The sequence below is a fragment of the Arachis stenosperma genome, chromosome 6 (genome assembly GCF_014773155.1).
Source record: "Arachis stenosperma cultivar V10309 chromosome 6, arast.V10309.gnm1.PFL2, whole genome shotgun sequence".
NCBI lineage: Eukaryota > Viridiplantae > Streptophyta > Magnoliopsida > Fabales > Fabaceae > Arachis > Arachis stenosperma.
Genome location: NC_080382.1, coordinates 107,415,806 through 107,431,628, shown reverse-complemented (window position 1 = coordinate 107,431,628; position 15,823 = coordinate 107,415,806). Strand labels below are relative to the sequence as shown.

The window sequence follows — 15,823 nt, the reverse complement described above, 5'->3', positions numbered from 1 at the left end:
AAGGGTCGATCCCACGGAGATTGGTGGTATGAAGCAAGCTATGGTCATCTTGTAAATCTCAGTCAGGCAGACTCAAATGTATAATGGTGATGAACGAAAATAACATAAAAGATAAAGATAGGGATACTTATGTATATCATTGGTGTAAGAGCTTCAGACAAGCGTATGAAGATGCCTTCCCTTCCGTCTCTCTGCTTTCTTACTGTCTTCATCTAATCCTTCTTACTCCTTTCCATGGCAAGCTCATGTAGGGTTTCACCGTTGTCAGTGGCTACCTCCCATCCGCGCAGTGAAAGCTAATGCACGCACTCTGTCACAGTGCTGCCAATCACCGGTTTGGTTCCCTCCCTACCGGAATAGAATCACTCTTTTGCGTCTGTCACTAACGCCCAGTAGTTACAGGTTTGAAGCACGTCACAGTCATTCATCATTGAATCCTACTCAGAATACCACAGACAAGGTTTAGACCTTCCGGATTCTCTTGAATGCCGCCATCAGGTCCTGCCTATACCACGAAGATTCCGAAGAATCCAAGAGATATTCACTAAGCCTCAGATGCTTGTAGAACAAGAATGGTTGTCAGTCACCTTGTTCATGGGTGAGAATGGTGATGGGCGTCATCATCACCTTCATCAAGTTGAAGAACAAGTGATATCTTGGAACAAGAACAAGCGGAATTGAATGGAAGAACAATAGTAATTGCATTAATACTCGAGGTACAGCAGAGCTCCACACCTTAATCTATGGTGTGTAGAACTCCACCGTTGAAAATACATAAGAACAAGGTCTAGGCATGGCCGAATGGCCAGCCTCCAAATGATCTAAGAACTAGATGTCCAAAGATGATCAAAGGATCAAAAACAATCCAAAGATGAAAATACAATAGTAAAAGGTCCTACTTATAGAAACTATTAGCCTAAGGTGTACAAAGATGAGTAAATGACATAAAAATCCACTTTCGGGCCCACTTGGTGTGTGCTTGGGCTGAGCAATGAAGCATTTTTCGTGTAGAGACTCTTCTTGGCGTTTAACTCCCGTTTTGGTGCCAGTTTGGGCGTTTAACTCCCATTCTTGTGCCAGTTTGGGCGTTTAACGCTGGGAATTCTGAGGGTGACTTTGAACGCCGGTTTGGGCCATCAAATCTTGGGCAAAGTATGGACTATCATATATTGCTGGAAAGCCCAGGATGTCTACTTTCCAACGCCGTTGAGAGCGCGCCAATTGGCTTCTGTAGCTCCAGAAAATCCACTTCGAGTGCAGGGAGGTCAGAATCCAACAGCATCTGCAGTCCTTTTCAGTCTCTGAATCAGATTTTTGCTCAGGTCCCTCAATTTCAGCCAGAAAATACCTGAAATCACAGAAAAACACACAAACTCATAGTAAAGTCCAGAAAAGTGAATTTTAATTAAAACTATAAAAATGTAAAAACTAAACTAAAACTACTAAAAACATACTAAAAACAATGCCAAAAAGCATACAAATTATCCGCTCATCACAACACCAAACTTAAATTGTTGCTTGTCCCCAAGCAACTAAAATCAAATAGGATAAAAGAAGAGAATATACTATAGACTCCAAATTATCAATGAAACATAGCTCCAAATTAGATGAGCGGGACTAGTAGCTTTTTGCCTCCGAATAGTTTTGGCATCTCACTTTATCCTTTGAAATTCAGAATGATTGGCTTCTTTAGGAACTCAGAATCCAGATAGTGTTATTGATTCTCCTAGTTAAGTATGATGATTCTTGAACACAGCTACTTATTGAGTCTTGACTGTGGCCCAAAGCACTCTGTCTTCCAGTATTACCACCGGATACATACATGCCACAGACACATAATTGGGTGAACCTTTTCAGATTGTGACTCAGCTTTGCTAAAGTCCCCAATTAGAGGTGTCCAGGGTTCTTAAGCACACTCTTATTGCCTTGGATCACAACTTTATTTCTTTCTTTTTCTTTCTTTTTCTTTTTCTCCCCTTTTTTTCGTTTTTCTCCTCCTTTTTTTTTGCTTTTTTTTTTCTTTGTATTCACTGCTTTTTCTTGCTTCAAGAATCATTTTTATGATTTTTCAGATCCTCAGTAACATGTCTCCTTTTTCATCATTCTTTCAAGAGCCAACAACTTTAACATTCATGAACAACAAATTCAAAAGACATATGCACTGTTCAAGCATACATTCAGAGAACAAAAGTGTTGCCACCACATCAAACTAATTAAGCTAGTTTTAAAGATGAATTTGAAATCCTGTACTTCTTGTTCTTTTGTGATAAAAACAGTTTTCATTTAAGAAAGGTGATGGATTCATATTTACAGCTTTAAGGCATAGACACTAAGACACTAATGATCATAAGACACAAACATGGATAGACATAAAGCACTAAAATTCGAAAAACAGAAAAATAAAGAACAAGGAGATTAAAGAACGGGTCCACCTTAGTGATGGCGGCTCTTTCTTTCTCTTGAAGATCCTATGGAGTGCTTGAGCTCCTCAATGTCTCTTCCTTGTCTTTGTTGCTCCTCTCTCATGATCCTTTGATCTTCTCCAATTTCATGGAGGGTGATGGAGTGTTCTTGGTGCTCCACCCTTAGTTGTCCCATGTTGGAACTTAATTCTCCTAGGGAGGTGTTCAGTTGCTCCCAATAGTCTTGTGGAGGAAGGTGCATCCCTTGAGGTATCTCAGGGATCTCATGATGAGAGGGGTCTCTTGTTTGCTCCATCTTCTTCTTAGTGATGGGCTTGAGGTCATGCCTTCTCAGTTGAACCGGCTTTGGATGCCATAAATGGTTATGGAAAAACAAAAAGCAATGCTTTTACCACACCAAACTTAAAAGGTTTGCTCGTCCTCGAGTAAAAGAAGAAAGAAGAGAGTAGAAGAAGAAGAAATGGAGGAGAGGGAGATGGCTTTGTGGTTCGGCCATAAGGGGAAGAAGTGGTGTTTTATGAAGGATGGATGTGAGTGGTGAAGAGAAAGAGATGTTGAGGTGATTGGTGAATGGGTGAAGAAGAAGAGAGAGTGGTGGGGTTGGTTGGGGATCCTGTGGGGTCCACAGATCCTGAGGTGTCAAGGAAAACTCATCCCTGCACCAAATGGCACTCAAAATCACGTTTTGAGGCCTTTCTGGCGTTAAACGCCGGGCTGGTGCCCATTCCTGGCGTTTAACGCCAGGTTGTAGCCCTTTTCTGGCGTTTAACGCCAGTCTGGTGCCCCTTTCTGGCGTTAAACGCCCAGAATGGTGCCAGACTGGGCGTTAAACGCCCAACTGCTAGGCTTACTGGCGTTTAAACGCCAGCAGCTTCTTCCTCCAGGGTGTGCTGTTTTTCTTCCTGTTTTTCATCCTGTTTTTGCTTTTTTCATTGTTTTTGTGACTTCTTATGATCATCAACCTACAAAAAAGATAAAATAACAAAAGAAAATAGTTAACTATAAAACATTGGGTTGCCTCCCAACAAGCGCTTCTTTAATGTCATTAGCTTGACAGAGGACTCTCATGGAGCCTCAGAAATACTCAGAACCGTGTTGGAACCTCCCAACACCAAACTTAGAGTTTGGTTGTGGCCTCCCAACACCAAACTTAGAGTTTGACTGTGGGGGCTCTACTTGGCTCTGTTTTGAGAGAAGCTCTTCATGCTTCCTCTCCATGATGATAGAGGGATGTCCTTGGGTCTTAAACACCAAGGATTCTTTATTCACTTGAATGATCAACTCTCCTCTATCAACATCAATCACAGTCATGATTGCTCCAAGGTATTTAGCAACTTGCTCTTCAGTGACATACTCATCCTCTTCAGAGGAAGAATACTCATCAGAGCTCATGAATGGCAGAAGTAAGTCCAAGGGAATCTCTATGGTCTCAGTTTGAGCCTCAGATTCCCAAGGTTCCTCATTGGGGAACTCATTGGAGGCCAGTGGACGTCCAGTGAGGCCTTCCTCAGTGGCGTTCACTGCCTCTTCTTCCTCCCAGAATTCGGCCATATTTATGGCTTTGCACTCTCCTTTTGGATTTTCTTCAGTGTTACTTGGGAGAGTGCTTGGGGGAAGTTCAGTAATTTTCTTGCTCAGCTGACCCACTTGTCCTTCCAAATTCCTAATGGAGGATCTAGTTTCAGTCATGAAACTTTGAGTGGTTTTGATTAGATCAGAGACCATGGTTGCTAAGTCAGAAGTATTCTGCTTAGAACTCTCTGTCTGTTGCTGAGAAGATGATGGAAAAGGCTTGCCATTGCTAAACCTGTTTCTTCCACCATTATTATTGAAACCTTGTTGAGGTCTCTCTTGATTCTTCCATGAGAGATTTGGGTGATTTCTCCATGAAGAATTATAGGTGTTACCATGGGGTTCTCCCAGGTAATTTACCTTTTCCACTGAAGGGTTCTCAGGATCATAAGCTTCTTCCTCAGATGAAGCATCCTTAGTACTGCTTGGTGCATTTTGCATTCCAGACAGACTTTGAGAAATCAAATTGACTTGTTGAGTCAATATTTTATTCTGAGCCAGTATGGCATTCAGAGTGTCAATCTCAAGAACACCTTTCTTCTGACTAGTCCCATTGTTCACAGGATTCTTTTCAGAAGTGTACATGAATTGGTTATTTGCAACCATTTCAATTAGTTCCTGAGCCTCTGTAGGCGTCTTCTTCAGATGAAGAGATCCTCCAGCAGAGCTATCCAAAGACATCTTGGATAGTTCAGAGAGACCATCATAGAAAATACCTATGATGCTCCATTCAGAAAACATGTCAGAAGGACATTTTCTGATTAATTGTTTGTATCTTTCCCAAGCTTCATAGAGGGATTCTCCATCCTTTTGTCTGAAGGTTTGGACTTCCACTCTAAGCTTACTCAATTTTTGAGGTGGAAAGAACTTTGCCAAGAAGGCATTGACTAGCTTTTCCCAAGAGTCCAGGCTTTCTTTAGGCTGAGAGTCCAACCATATCCTAGCTCTGTCTCTTACAGGAAAAGGGAATAGCATCAGTCTATAGACCTCAGGGTCTACCCCATTAGTCTTGACTGTGTCACAGATTTGCAAGAATTCAGCTAAGAACTGATGAGGATCTTCCATTGGAAGTCCATGGAACTTGCAATTCTGTTGCATTAGAGAAACTAATTGAGGCTTAAGCTCAAAGTTGTTTGCTCCAATGGCAGGGATAGAGATGCTTCTCCCATAGAAATTGGGAGTAGGTGCAGTAAAGTCACCCAGCACCTTCCTTGCATTGTTGGCATTGTTGTTGTTTTCGGCTGCCATGGGTTCTTCCTCTTTGAAGAATTCGGTTAGGTCCTCTCAGGTTCAGGGTCAGCTTCAACAAGAATGCCTTTGTCTTTGTTCTTACTCATATGAAAGAGAAGAGAACAAGAAAATATGGAATCCTCTATGTCACAGTATAGAGATTCCTTGAGGTGTCAGAGGAAGAAAAATGGAAGACAGAAGTAGAAAATTCGAACTTATCAAAGAAGATGGAGTTCGAATTTTGCATTAAGGAATAGAGTTAGTCCAAAAATAAAAGGATGTGAGAAGAAGGGAAGTAATTTTCGAAAATTTAAGTAAAAGATTTTGAAAACATTTTGAAAAACACTTAATTGATTTTCGAAAATAAAAGTGGAAAAGAAATCAAGTGAAAAAGATTTTGAAATTAGAAATCAAAAAGATTTGATTGAAAACTATTTTGAAAAAGATGTGGTTTAAGAAGATATGATTGGTTTTAAAAAGATGTGATTGAAAAGATATGATTTGAAAACAATTTTAAAAAGATATGATTTGAAAACAATTTTAAAGATATGATTTGAAAACAATTTTAAAAAAAGATTTGATTTTGAAAACAATTTAAAAAGATTTGATTTTAAAAATTAATGACTTGCCTAACAAGAAAAGATATGATTCAAACATAAAACCTTCCTCAACAGAAAAGGCAAAAAATGTTCAATCAAATCTTTAATTGCTAGTAAGTATCTTTGAAAAAGGAAAGAAATTGATTTTGAAAACATTTGATTGAAAAGATATGATTTGAAAAAGATTTGATTTTGAAAAACTTTGAAAACTTGAAAAAAATTGATTTTGAAAACAAAATCTTCCCCCTTTGCCATCCTGGCGTTAAACGCCCAGAATGGTGCACATTCTGGCGTTTAACGCCCAAACTACTACCCTTTTGGGCGTTAAACGCCCAGCCAGGCACTCTGGCTGGCGTTTAAACGCCAGTCTGTCTTCTTCACTGGGCATTTTTGAATGCCCAGCTTTTTCTGTGTGATTCCTCTGCAGTATGTTCTGAATCTTCAATTCTCTGTATTATTGACTTGAAAAGACACAAATTAAAAATATTTTTGGATTTTTAATAATGAGGAATAATAAAAAATGCAACTAAATAACAATGCATGCAAGACACCAAACTTAACAGTTTGTATACTACTGACACTAACAAGATGAGAATGCATATGAGAAACAACAAAACACTCAAGTCAACAGAATTCAAAGATCAAAACAAGGAAATCATCAAGAACAACTTGAAGATTAATGAAGATACATGCATAAATTCGAAAAATGCAAGAAGAACAGAAACATGCAATTGACACCAAACTTAAAATGAGACTCTAGACTTAAACAAGAAATATTTTTGGATTTTATGATTTTGTAAATTTTTTTTTTTTCGAAAATTAAGTGAAAAGGAAAATAAAGGTATCAAAGTTCTTAATGAGAATTCCAGGAATCATGCAATGTTAGTCTAAAGCTTTAGTCTAAAGGAATTAGACATGGCCGGCTAAGCTTCAGCAGGACATTGCATTCAAGAGCTAAATTGATGATGATCAATCAGCTTTGGTGATGATAAGAACATCACCTTGAAACACTAGAATTCATTCTTAAGAACTCTGAAGAAAAATAATGCCTAATCTAAGCAACAAGATGAACGGTCAGTTGTCCATACACAAGAACAATCCCCGGCAACGGCGCCAAAAACTTGGTGCACGAAATTGTGATCACTACAACTTCGCACAACTAACCAGCAAGTGCACTGGGTCGTCCAAGTAATAAACCTTACGCGAGTAAGGGTCGATCCCACGGAGATTGGTGGTATGAAGCAAGCTATGGTCATCTTGTAAATCTCAGTCAGGCAGACTCAAATGTATAATGGTGATGAACGAAAATAACATAAAAGATAAAGATAGGGATACTTATGTATATCATTGGTGTAAGAGCTTCAGACAAGCGTATGAAGATGCCTTCCCTTCCGTCTCTCTGCTTTCTTACTGTCTTCATCTAATCCTTCTTACTCCTTTCCATGGCAAGCTCATGTAGGGTTTCACCGTTGTCAGTGGCTACCTCCCATCCGCGCAGTGAAAGCTAATGCACGCACTCTGTCACAGTGCTGCCAATCACCGGTTTGGTTCCCTCCCCTACCGGAATAGAATCACTCTTTTGCGTCTGTCACTAACGCCCAGTAGGTTACAGGTTTGAAGCACGTCACAGTCATTCAATCATTGAATCCTACTCAGAATACCACAGACAAGGTTTAGACCTTCCGGATTCTCTTGAATGCCGCCATCAGGTCCTACCTATACCACGAAGATTCCGAAGAATCCAAGAGATATTCACTAAGCCTCAGATGCTTGTAGAACAAGAATGGTTGTCAGTCACCTTGTTCATGGGTGAGAATGGTGATGGGCGTCAATCATCACCTTCATCAAGTTGAAGAACAAGTGATATCTTGGAACAAGAACAAGCGGAATTGAATGGAAGAACAATAGTAATTGCATTAATACTCGAGGTACAGCAGAGCTCCACACCTTAATCTATGGTGTGTAGAAACTCCACCGTTGAAAATACATAAGAACAAGGTCTAGGCATGGCCGAATGGCCAGCCTCCAAATGATCTAAGAACTAGATGTCCAAAGATGATCAAAGGATCAAAAACAATCCAAAGATGAAAATACAATAGTAAAAGGTCCTACTTATAGAAACTATTAGCCTAAGGTGTACAAAGATGAGTAAATGACATAAAAATCCACTTTCGGGCCCACTTGGTGTGTGTTTGGGCTGAGCAATGAAGCATTTTTCGTGTAGAGACTCTTCTTGGCGTTTAACTCCCGTTTTGGTGCCAGTTTGGGCGTTTAACTCCCATTCTTGTGCCAGTTTGGGCGTTTAACGCTGGGAATTCTGAGGGTGACTTTGAACGCCGGTTTGGGCCATCAAATCTTGGGGAAAGTATGGACTATCATATATTGCTGGAAAGCCCAGGATGTCTACTTTCCAACGCCGTTGAGAGCGCGCCAATTGGGCTTCTGTAGCTCCAGAAAATCCACTTCGAGTGCAGGGAGGTCAGAATCCAACAGCATCTGCAGTCCTTTTCAGTCTCTGAATCAGATTTTTGCTCAGGTCCCTCAATTTCAGCCAGAAAATACCTGAAATCACAGAAAAACACACAAACTCATAGTAAAGTCCAGAAAAGTGAATTTTAATTAAAAACTAATAAAAATGTAATAAAAACTAAACTAAAACTACTAAAAACATACTAAAAACAATGCCAAAAAGCATACAAATTATCCGCTCATCAGTCTACTTTCCAACGCCGTTGAGAGCGCGCCAATTGGAGTTCTGTAGCTCCAGAAAATCCATTTTGAGTGCAGGGAGGTCAGATTCCAACAGCATCAGCAGTCCTTTTGTCAGCCTTTTTTCAGAGTTTTGCTCAAGTCCCTCAATTTCAGCCAGAAATTACCTGAAATCACAGAAAAACACACAAACTCATAGTAAAGTCCAGAAATGTGAATTTAACATAAAAACTAATGAAAACATCCCTAAAAGTAGCTTGAACTTACTAAAAACTACCTAAAAACAATGCCAAAAAGCGTATAAATTATCCGCTCATCACTACTTCCCATCCTCTCAGTGAAAAAGGTCCTTACGGTTTCCCACATGGCTAATCAGCTGTTGGTTCTCGATCGTGTAGGAATAGGATTTACTATCCTTTTGCGTCTGTCACCACGCCCTACAGTCGCGAGTTTGAAGCTTGTCACAATCATCCCATCCCAGATCCTACTCGAAATACCACAGACAAGGTTTAGACTTTCCGAATCTCAAGAATGCTGCCAATGGATTCTAGCTTATACCACGAAGACTCTGATTGCAAGGAATTGAAGGCTCTGTTGTCAGGAGAGGCAATCAAACGCATGGACCATGAATCCAAGAGATGCGCATTCAAGCTTATTTTCATATAGAATGAAAGTGGTTGTCAATCACGCGTTCATGAGTGAGAATGGTGATGAGTGTCACATAATCATCACATTCGTCATGTTCTTGTGTTCGAATGAATATCTTAGAATAACAATAAGCATGAATTGAATATAAAATAGTAGTACTTTGCATTAATACTCGAGGAACAGCAGAGCTCCACACCCTTAATCTATGGTGTGTAGAAACTCCACCGTTGAAAATACATATGTGATGAAGGTCCAGGCATGGCCGTGAGGCCAGCCTCCAGAACGTGATCAAAGGATCAAAAGGTAATCCAAAGATCCAAAGATGTAAATACAATAGTAAAAGGTTCTATTTATACTAAACTAGTTACTAGGGTTACAAAAATAAGTAAATGATGCAGAAATCTACTTCCGGGCCCACTTGGTGTGTGCTTGGGCTGAGCATTGAAGCTTTCACGTGTAGAGGTCTTTCTTGGAGTTGAACACCAGTTTGTAACTTGTTTCTGGCGTTTGACTCTGCTTTGCAACTTGTTTCTGGCGTTTAATGACAGAATAGGACAAAAAGCCGGCGTTAAACGCCAGTTTGCATCATCTAAACTCGAGCAAAGTATGGACTATTATATATTGCTAGAAAGCCCTGGATGTCTACTTTCCAACGCAGTTAAGAGCGCTCCATTTGGATTTGAGTAGCTCCAAAAAATCTATTTTGAGTGCAGAGAGGTCAGAATCCAACAGCATCAGCAGTCCTTTGTCAGCCTTTGAATCAGATTTTTGTTCAGGTCCCTCAATTTCAGCCAGAAAATACCTGAAATCACATAAAAATATACAAACTCATAGTAAAGTCCAGAAATGTGAATTTTGCTTAAAAACTAATAAAAATATATTAAAACTAACTAAATCATACTGAAAACTATGTAAAAACAATGCCAAAAAGCGTATAAATTATCCGTTCATCAATAGAACACAATGAAACTTCAACTTACCAATATTCGAGATTCTATCGGAGAGCAACACGGAGACTCCAAGGTTAGTCTGTTTCATGTTGTCGGCAACGCACATGGTACTTTAATCGATCTGACTCCACTACTCGATATTCAGCACTTCTACGAATGCTATAATTCTTCATACCCTGTATTACTGCATCTCTACTTTTGAATTTGTGGCAAACCCAAAACTCCACACCATCGTCTAAGTTTTAATCATCTTTACCCATGTTGAAAAATGGATTCTTCTCTTGCATCGCGTCCATATCCAATGTAGCGTAGTGACTAGGTACAGATGACAAGGTTGGAATTGGGTGCAGGGCAGGTAGAAGATACCGACGTAATGCCTCAACGGTCTCTACTACAAACTCCTCCTCCCCATCATCGTCAGAGGAACCACTCTCATTGCTATCTGCAACATACTCCTCGTTGGAGTCCTCACTGTCAACATTCATGTCTTCCACTAGACTAGCAATGTGTAGCAGTTTGGGTGCGAGAGGTGGGTCATCCTGGACGAAGTCTCACGAGTCAAATCCACCGTCACCGACGTCACCAACCTCAACAGAAAGCTCCGTCACTTGTTCTACCATGATTTTCCCATGGATGTCAAACATCAGGCGGACATGCTCGTCGCCATGGAGCCAAAATATACGAAACCAAAAAACTCCTTTTTTTTCCATCGGTGCTAGCAACCTATACCCACTCCGATCTCTTTTATCCCGTTGCCACCGGCGCTACTTAATATCAGACTCTTCACCTCGGACAAAGAACTTGCTTACCAGGTACACAACAGAATAGGATTCTCACGCTCAAATATCACTATTTGGCATACGGCAATTCGAATACACACATACAACCAAATATCCAATACTACTAGATATTTTGGCTTATTTTTGGAAGAAATAGGTAGAGAAGAAGTAGTGAAATATTTGTGAATATAAAGTGTTACACATCCTTTTATACCTATTAGAAATTTGTCTTTACGTATCTCATTCACAGTGTAAACGTCATAATTATTCACGTATCTCGTTTACACTGTAAATGATATATACGCTTCATTTCTATGTGGCTTTATCTCATTTACAGTTACAGTGTAAACGAGATACGTGTAATCTTATCTCGTTTATACTGTAAACGAAATAAAAGATCCAATGCATTTCGGTCAAAATGCTACAAATTATTTATTTTTAGTAAATAAAATATTTATTTTATTTATTTAAAAAATTCTAAAAAGTACATGACATTAAATTATAATGTTATTTGTTTTATGCATGTTTAAATTTTTTGATAATTTTTTCTAGTATGTTTTTTATTTAGTATTTCTTTTAATATTCTTAATATTCTTTTTAATACGTTATAATTTATTATTATCATGATTATTTATGGTCAATTTTTTGTTTAATTTTTTTTACCTAACAGAATTAATAAATTATGTTATAAAAATATACAATATTAAATAAAAAATTAACAAAAAATAAAATAATAAATAATAAAAAAAGAATTTATATAAAAAGAAATAATAAAAATTTTATAAATAAAATATAATATATATAAAAGATAAAATAGATAGAAAAATAAATAAATATTTAATATTAATGACTAAATGGCCGTTAATAAAACAGAGAAGTTAAAAATGCTTGTTTTATGTAAATATAATTTTAAATACAAAATTACTTCTGAGAAAGCTTTCAAGAATTTTAAAGGTGTTTTTCTCCTCTCAAAAGCAAAAACAAACACTCCCTTGCATTCCATGGCTTCAGAGAAAGAAGCCGCTCTTGCAGCCATTCCCTCTGATGCTCCCACCATGTGATCTCTTCCCCTTCCATCTCATTTGTTTTCTTAACATGCTTCTCAAACTAATCTCTCCACTTTTTTGTTCATTTTTTCCCTGTTTATGTTCATGTTTTCATTTCCTTTGTCAAAGTGTGAAATTCCTATAAAGTTTGCATTTTATGTAGTTTGGATAAATGGGTAATTTTTCATTTTTGGACCCCATGATTTCAATAAGAGTTTAATTATGATGCAGTTACAATCTAACATTTTATATAGTTGTGCAATTATATTGGTTCTTTTAGACAACTAGTCACGGTGTCAATGCGTAAAAAACAGTTATTTTTGCTGTAATTTTAAGATATTATATCGTGGTATCCGTTTGCATTTTGAACTTGGCATGTTTTTTTAAATAATTTTTTTCTTGAGTTTTTGGCATATTATGAGATTATTACCAGTGTATTTTTACAAGGATTTATGGAAATTGTGGACCAAAATTCTCTCAATTGTTTGAATACCAGAGGCTCTGCATTTTTGTGCTGGAGGTTCAATTTCTAAGTGTTTATATCCTTTCCTTTTTATTCTGTGATGGGACAGATTTGACAAGATCATCAATAAGGAAATTCCTTCTACTGTGGTTTATGAGGATGATAAGGTACTCTCTGAGCCTTTAATCAACTCCTCAACTTAACTATGTTACAGCTTAAGTGAAGTCTGATAGTGCCGTGAATGAATGCAGATAGAGGTGAAAACAGTAAAACAAAGATTTAAAGATGTATTGGAGTTTTGTCTTTTGATCTCTGTTGTTTTTTCTGTCTGGCTCTTCTATATTGATTTTAAAATCTTATTAACATCTATATAGGCTTTTTAGTTTATACATTTTTGACCAGGTAGACATCTAAATTATTTCAGTGGGCATTCAATGTTAAAATATATAGGTTGTTGTGATAGGATCTTAAAATTGGTTAAAAGAAACTAGTTTTACTTGCGAGATTGCCTGTTATAAGTATGAGTCAAGTTCAGAAGCGAAAAATCAGGTTATGGATCTATTACAGGAATACTCGATTTTTTGTACTTAATGTACCGATCAGTTCTTGGTGCTTTGGCTACTACTTTACTATGTTTTCATAAATAACACTTAACCTTTGAAATTCTTATATAGCTAAGATATTTGGAGTTAAATATGCTTTACATTACATATACGTTTTGTTGAAAATAACTGGTTTCTGCTTTTATTGTCAGTCACATGTTTATTTGTTCAATATTTTTTATGTCTTCGTCTCTCTAAGATTGATTCTTTCTTGAAGAATTTAATTACATGATCAGATTGCGATAATGTCCTATCCTCTAGGGACTTAATTCTGTGTAGTTCATTGAACATATTATTTCGTAAATCGTTATTTTTATTAACAGTTTGGTTGCTTTCTATACGAAGAATGACTTTTGCACGGGAACCTCTGTGTATCAGATTTATGACATAATCTGAAAAAGTAGAATTGCAGAAATTCTTCTGAATTCCATTTACATCTTGTGTGAAAATTTATTAAACTCCTTTTATTTAGTATTTGTATTTTTGAAGTCAGAAGCAAGCATCGATTGCGTGGTTTCAACATTGATTGTAATTCTGATCAAGCTTTGTTATTTGATTTAATGGAATAGGAAATTAACAATTGACACCTTTTAATTTTTATTTCCTTTTCCGCAGGTCCTTGCCTTTAGGGACATAGCTCCTCAAGCTCCTATTCACATTCTACTTATTCCGAAAGTCAGGGATGGGCTAACTGGTCTATCCAAGGTATTTGTTAATTGTCACATTCTGTCCCTTCAATGATCATCTGGACACAGGCATCCTGCATAGGCACACACTTGCTCTCACACTCATGCACTCATGGGAAGAATTTCTGTTAGTTTGTGCTCAATAACACTGCTATTTTCAATTATAATTGTAGTTATACTCAACATGCTTCATTGTTGTTGTTTACTTCTTGTTAGCGAGATAAATTTTACCATGAAAGCACTATCGGAAACTTTATTGATCAATTTTGCTCCTTTGTCCATGATATGCATTTCATGACAATTTTCATTTATAAGGTTATATAACCTATGACCATATCATAGTTTCTTGTTATTTTCCTATGCAATTTGACCATAACCTAATTAGTCCTGGTAGCAAATTGAGTTCAAAGTTGGACTCCATGCTGAGTTCTGTGTTGAAGTGGAATCTGATTAGCATCACTTGAAAGGAAAAGAACAGAATACAAGGCACTTTTTTATTTTATTGATTTAAGCATCCATCACTCTAATATATGTCGTCAGTTTGTCACATTAAAATATTGGTCTTCTATTTTATGCTGTTTGTTATTCCCTTTAAGGTATTTACAGACATATTTTAATTTGTAAATCCACTTCACATTGCAGATGCATCATTCTGGCTGTTTCAATCATTAGCTTGACTTATTTACAAGCAACTTTTAGTATTATTATTATTATTAATGAATGGAAACCTTTCGATGGCTTGAAGTGTCGCTTACAACTGTTCTAGTGTGCCTAGGTTAGGTCTTGTGTTTATATATTAATCTATCGATTCTCATGGTATTGTTTCCAGGCTGAGGAGAGGCACACTGAGATTCTTGGCCGCCTTCTCTACACCGCAAAACTGGTTGCAAAGCAAGAAGGCCTTGACGATGGCTTCAGAATTGTAATCAACGATGGACCAAAAGGCTGTAAGTGTTCCCATCAATCTCAATATGAGAACTCTTATCAAATCATCTTGTATGAGTTATGGTTATTATTATCAAGTTTGGGAACTTTATGATCGTCTTCTTTGAAGTTTGGTCAAATTCAATGGCCTCCCATTTCTAAAAGCATACATTGACCTCCTTTAATATTTGGGTAACAAAACACTTGTTTCCACTCTTGTATTTTGTAAAATATTATACCAAAGACCTTCGAAAATATAACACTAAGCTGCTTACATTAAACTCTTTGGGTGAAGCACTTCCTGAACCCTGCTTACGCAGGATGCTTGTATGTCGGACTGTCTTTATTGATGGTTTGTTTTTGGCAGGCCAATCAGTGTACCACATTCATGTGCACCTTCTCGGAGGGCGACAAATGAACTGGCCCCCTGGCTAAAACCTCCTGTGATTCAAGGGCTATCTATCAATAACGAATTCAAATTACCAAGAGACTATGGTGATGAGTTGGATTGTCTATTCTAATCTATGTTTAAATTGGTGTGTTTAATATTTGATGAAGTGAAATTCTCTAGTTGTTACTATTATCTATGCCATTATATTGGTCAATCCAACATTAGTATCATGATTGTAGGTTGTTTGTGGATTACCAGATGCTGCAAACTTGTCTTGTATTACCCCCTGTTTAGGTAAAATAAGAAAAATGCTTGAGGGCAATCAAAATTTATTGTTTTTGGTCATCAATGTCTAAAAGTGTGGGATAAAATATCTTGTTGGGTTACTAAACTAAAAGAATTGGGTTGATGGCTAAAAGTAATAAATTCTGATAGTCCTCTAGTATTTCTCGATAAAATTTTAGATTGATCTAGTGACTAGGGGTTTTGAAAGTATGTATGAGGCCTTAGATTTACTTCGCTATTCTCATGTTGTTACACACTTGCAATCAATCAAGATAGATTGAATTAGCTCATCAAGTTAACGGGATGGAATTAAAATGCTTGAATTGTTAATAATAATAAACGATTCATGGAATATTAGAAAAGGAGTTTAACTCATTTCAAAAATTAGTTTAAGAGGTTAGGATTGTCTTTTGGACTTCATATAGAAATTGAAAAACAATGAAATTAAGTAACACATTAGTTTGGATTGATTGCACGCAACATTTAGCCATGAACTAGTATTTTTATCAGTAATAA

The 15,823-nt window shown here is 37.3% G+C and overlaps 1 protein-coding gene and 1 non-coding gene across 2 annotated transcripts; both read left to right on the top strand.

Moving 5' to 3' along the window:
* The first annotated feature begins 4,734 nt into the window (after positions 1-4,734).
* On the top strand, positions 4,735-4,838 carry LOC130937925 (small nucleolar RNA R71). Its single transcript, XR_009069116.1, has one exon. It is a non-coding gene; the product is annotated as a small nucleolar RNA R71 (small nucleolar RNA).
* Positions 4,839-11,822: 6,984 nt separating this feature from the next.
* LOC130933175 (adenylylsulfatase HINT1) lies at positions 11,823-15,563 on the top strand. The gene is made up of 5 exons (XM_057862724.1): positions 11,823-11,967; positions 12,529-12,586; positions 13,637-13,726; positions 14,537-14,654; positions 14,999-15,563. The coding sequence occupies exons 1-5, from the start codon at positions 11,912-11,914 to the stop codon at positions 15,064-15,066; spliced, it is 390 nt and encodes a 129-aa protein (XP_057718707.1). The 5' UTR covers positions 11,823-11,911; the 3' UTR covers positions 15,067-15,563.
* The last annotated feature ends 260 nt before the right edge of the window (positions 15,564-15,823 follow it).

Excerpts from the sequence above, each read along its gene's own strand:
- LOC130933175 (XM_057862724.1), top strand. The coding sequence starts at position 11,912 with ATGGCTTCAGAGAAAGAAGCCGCTCTTGCAGCCATTCCCTCTGATGCT. Across the intron at positions 11,968-12,528 it reads CCCTCTGATGCTCCCACCAT|ATTTGACAAGATCATCAATA; the intron begins GTGATCTCTTCC and ends GTGATGGGACAG. Across the intron at positions 13,727-14,536 it reads GGCTAACTGGTCTATCCAAG|GCTGAGGAGAGGCACACTGA; the intron begins GTATTTGTTAAT and ends TATTGTTTCCAG.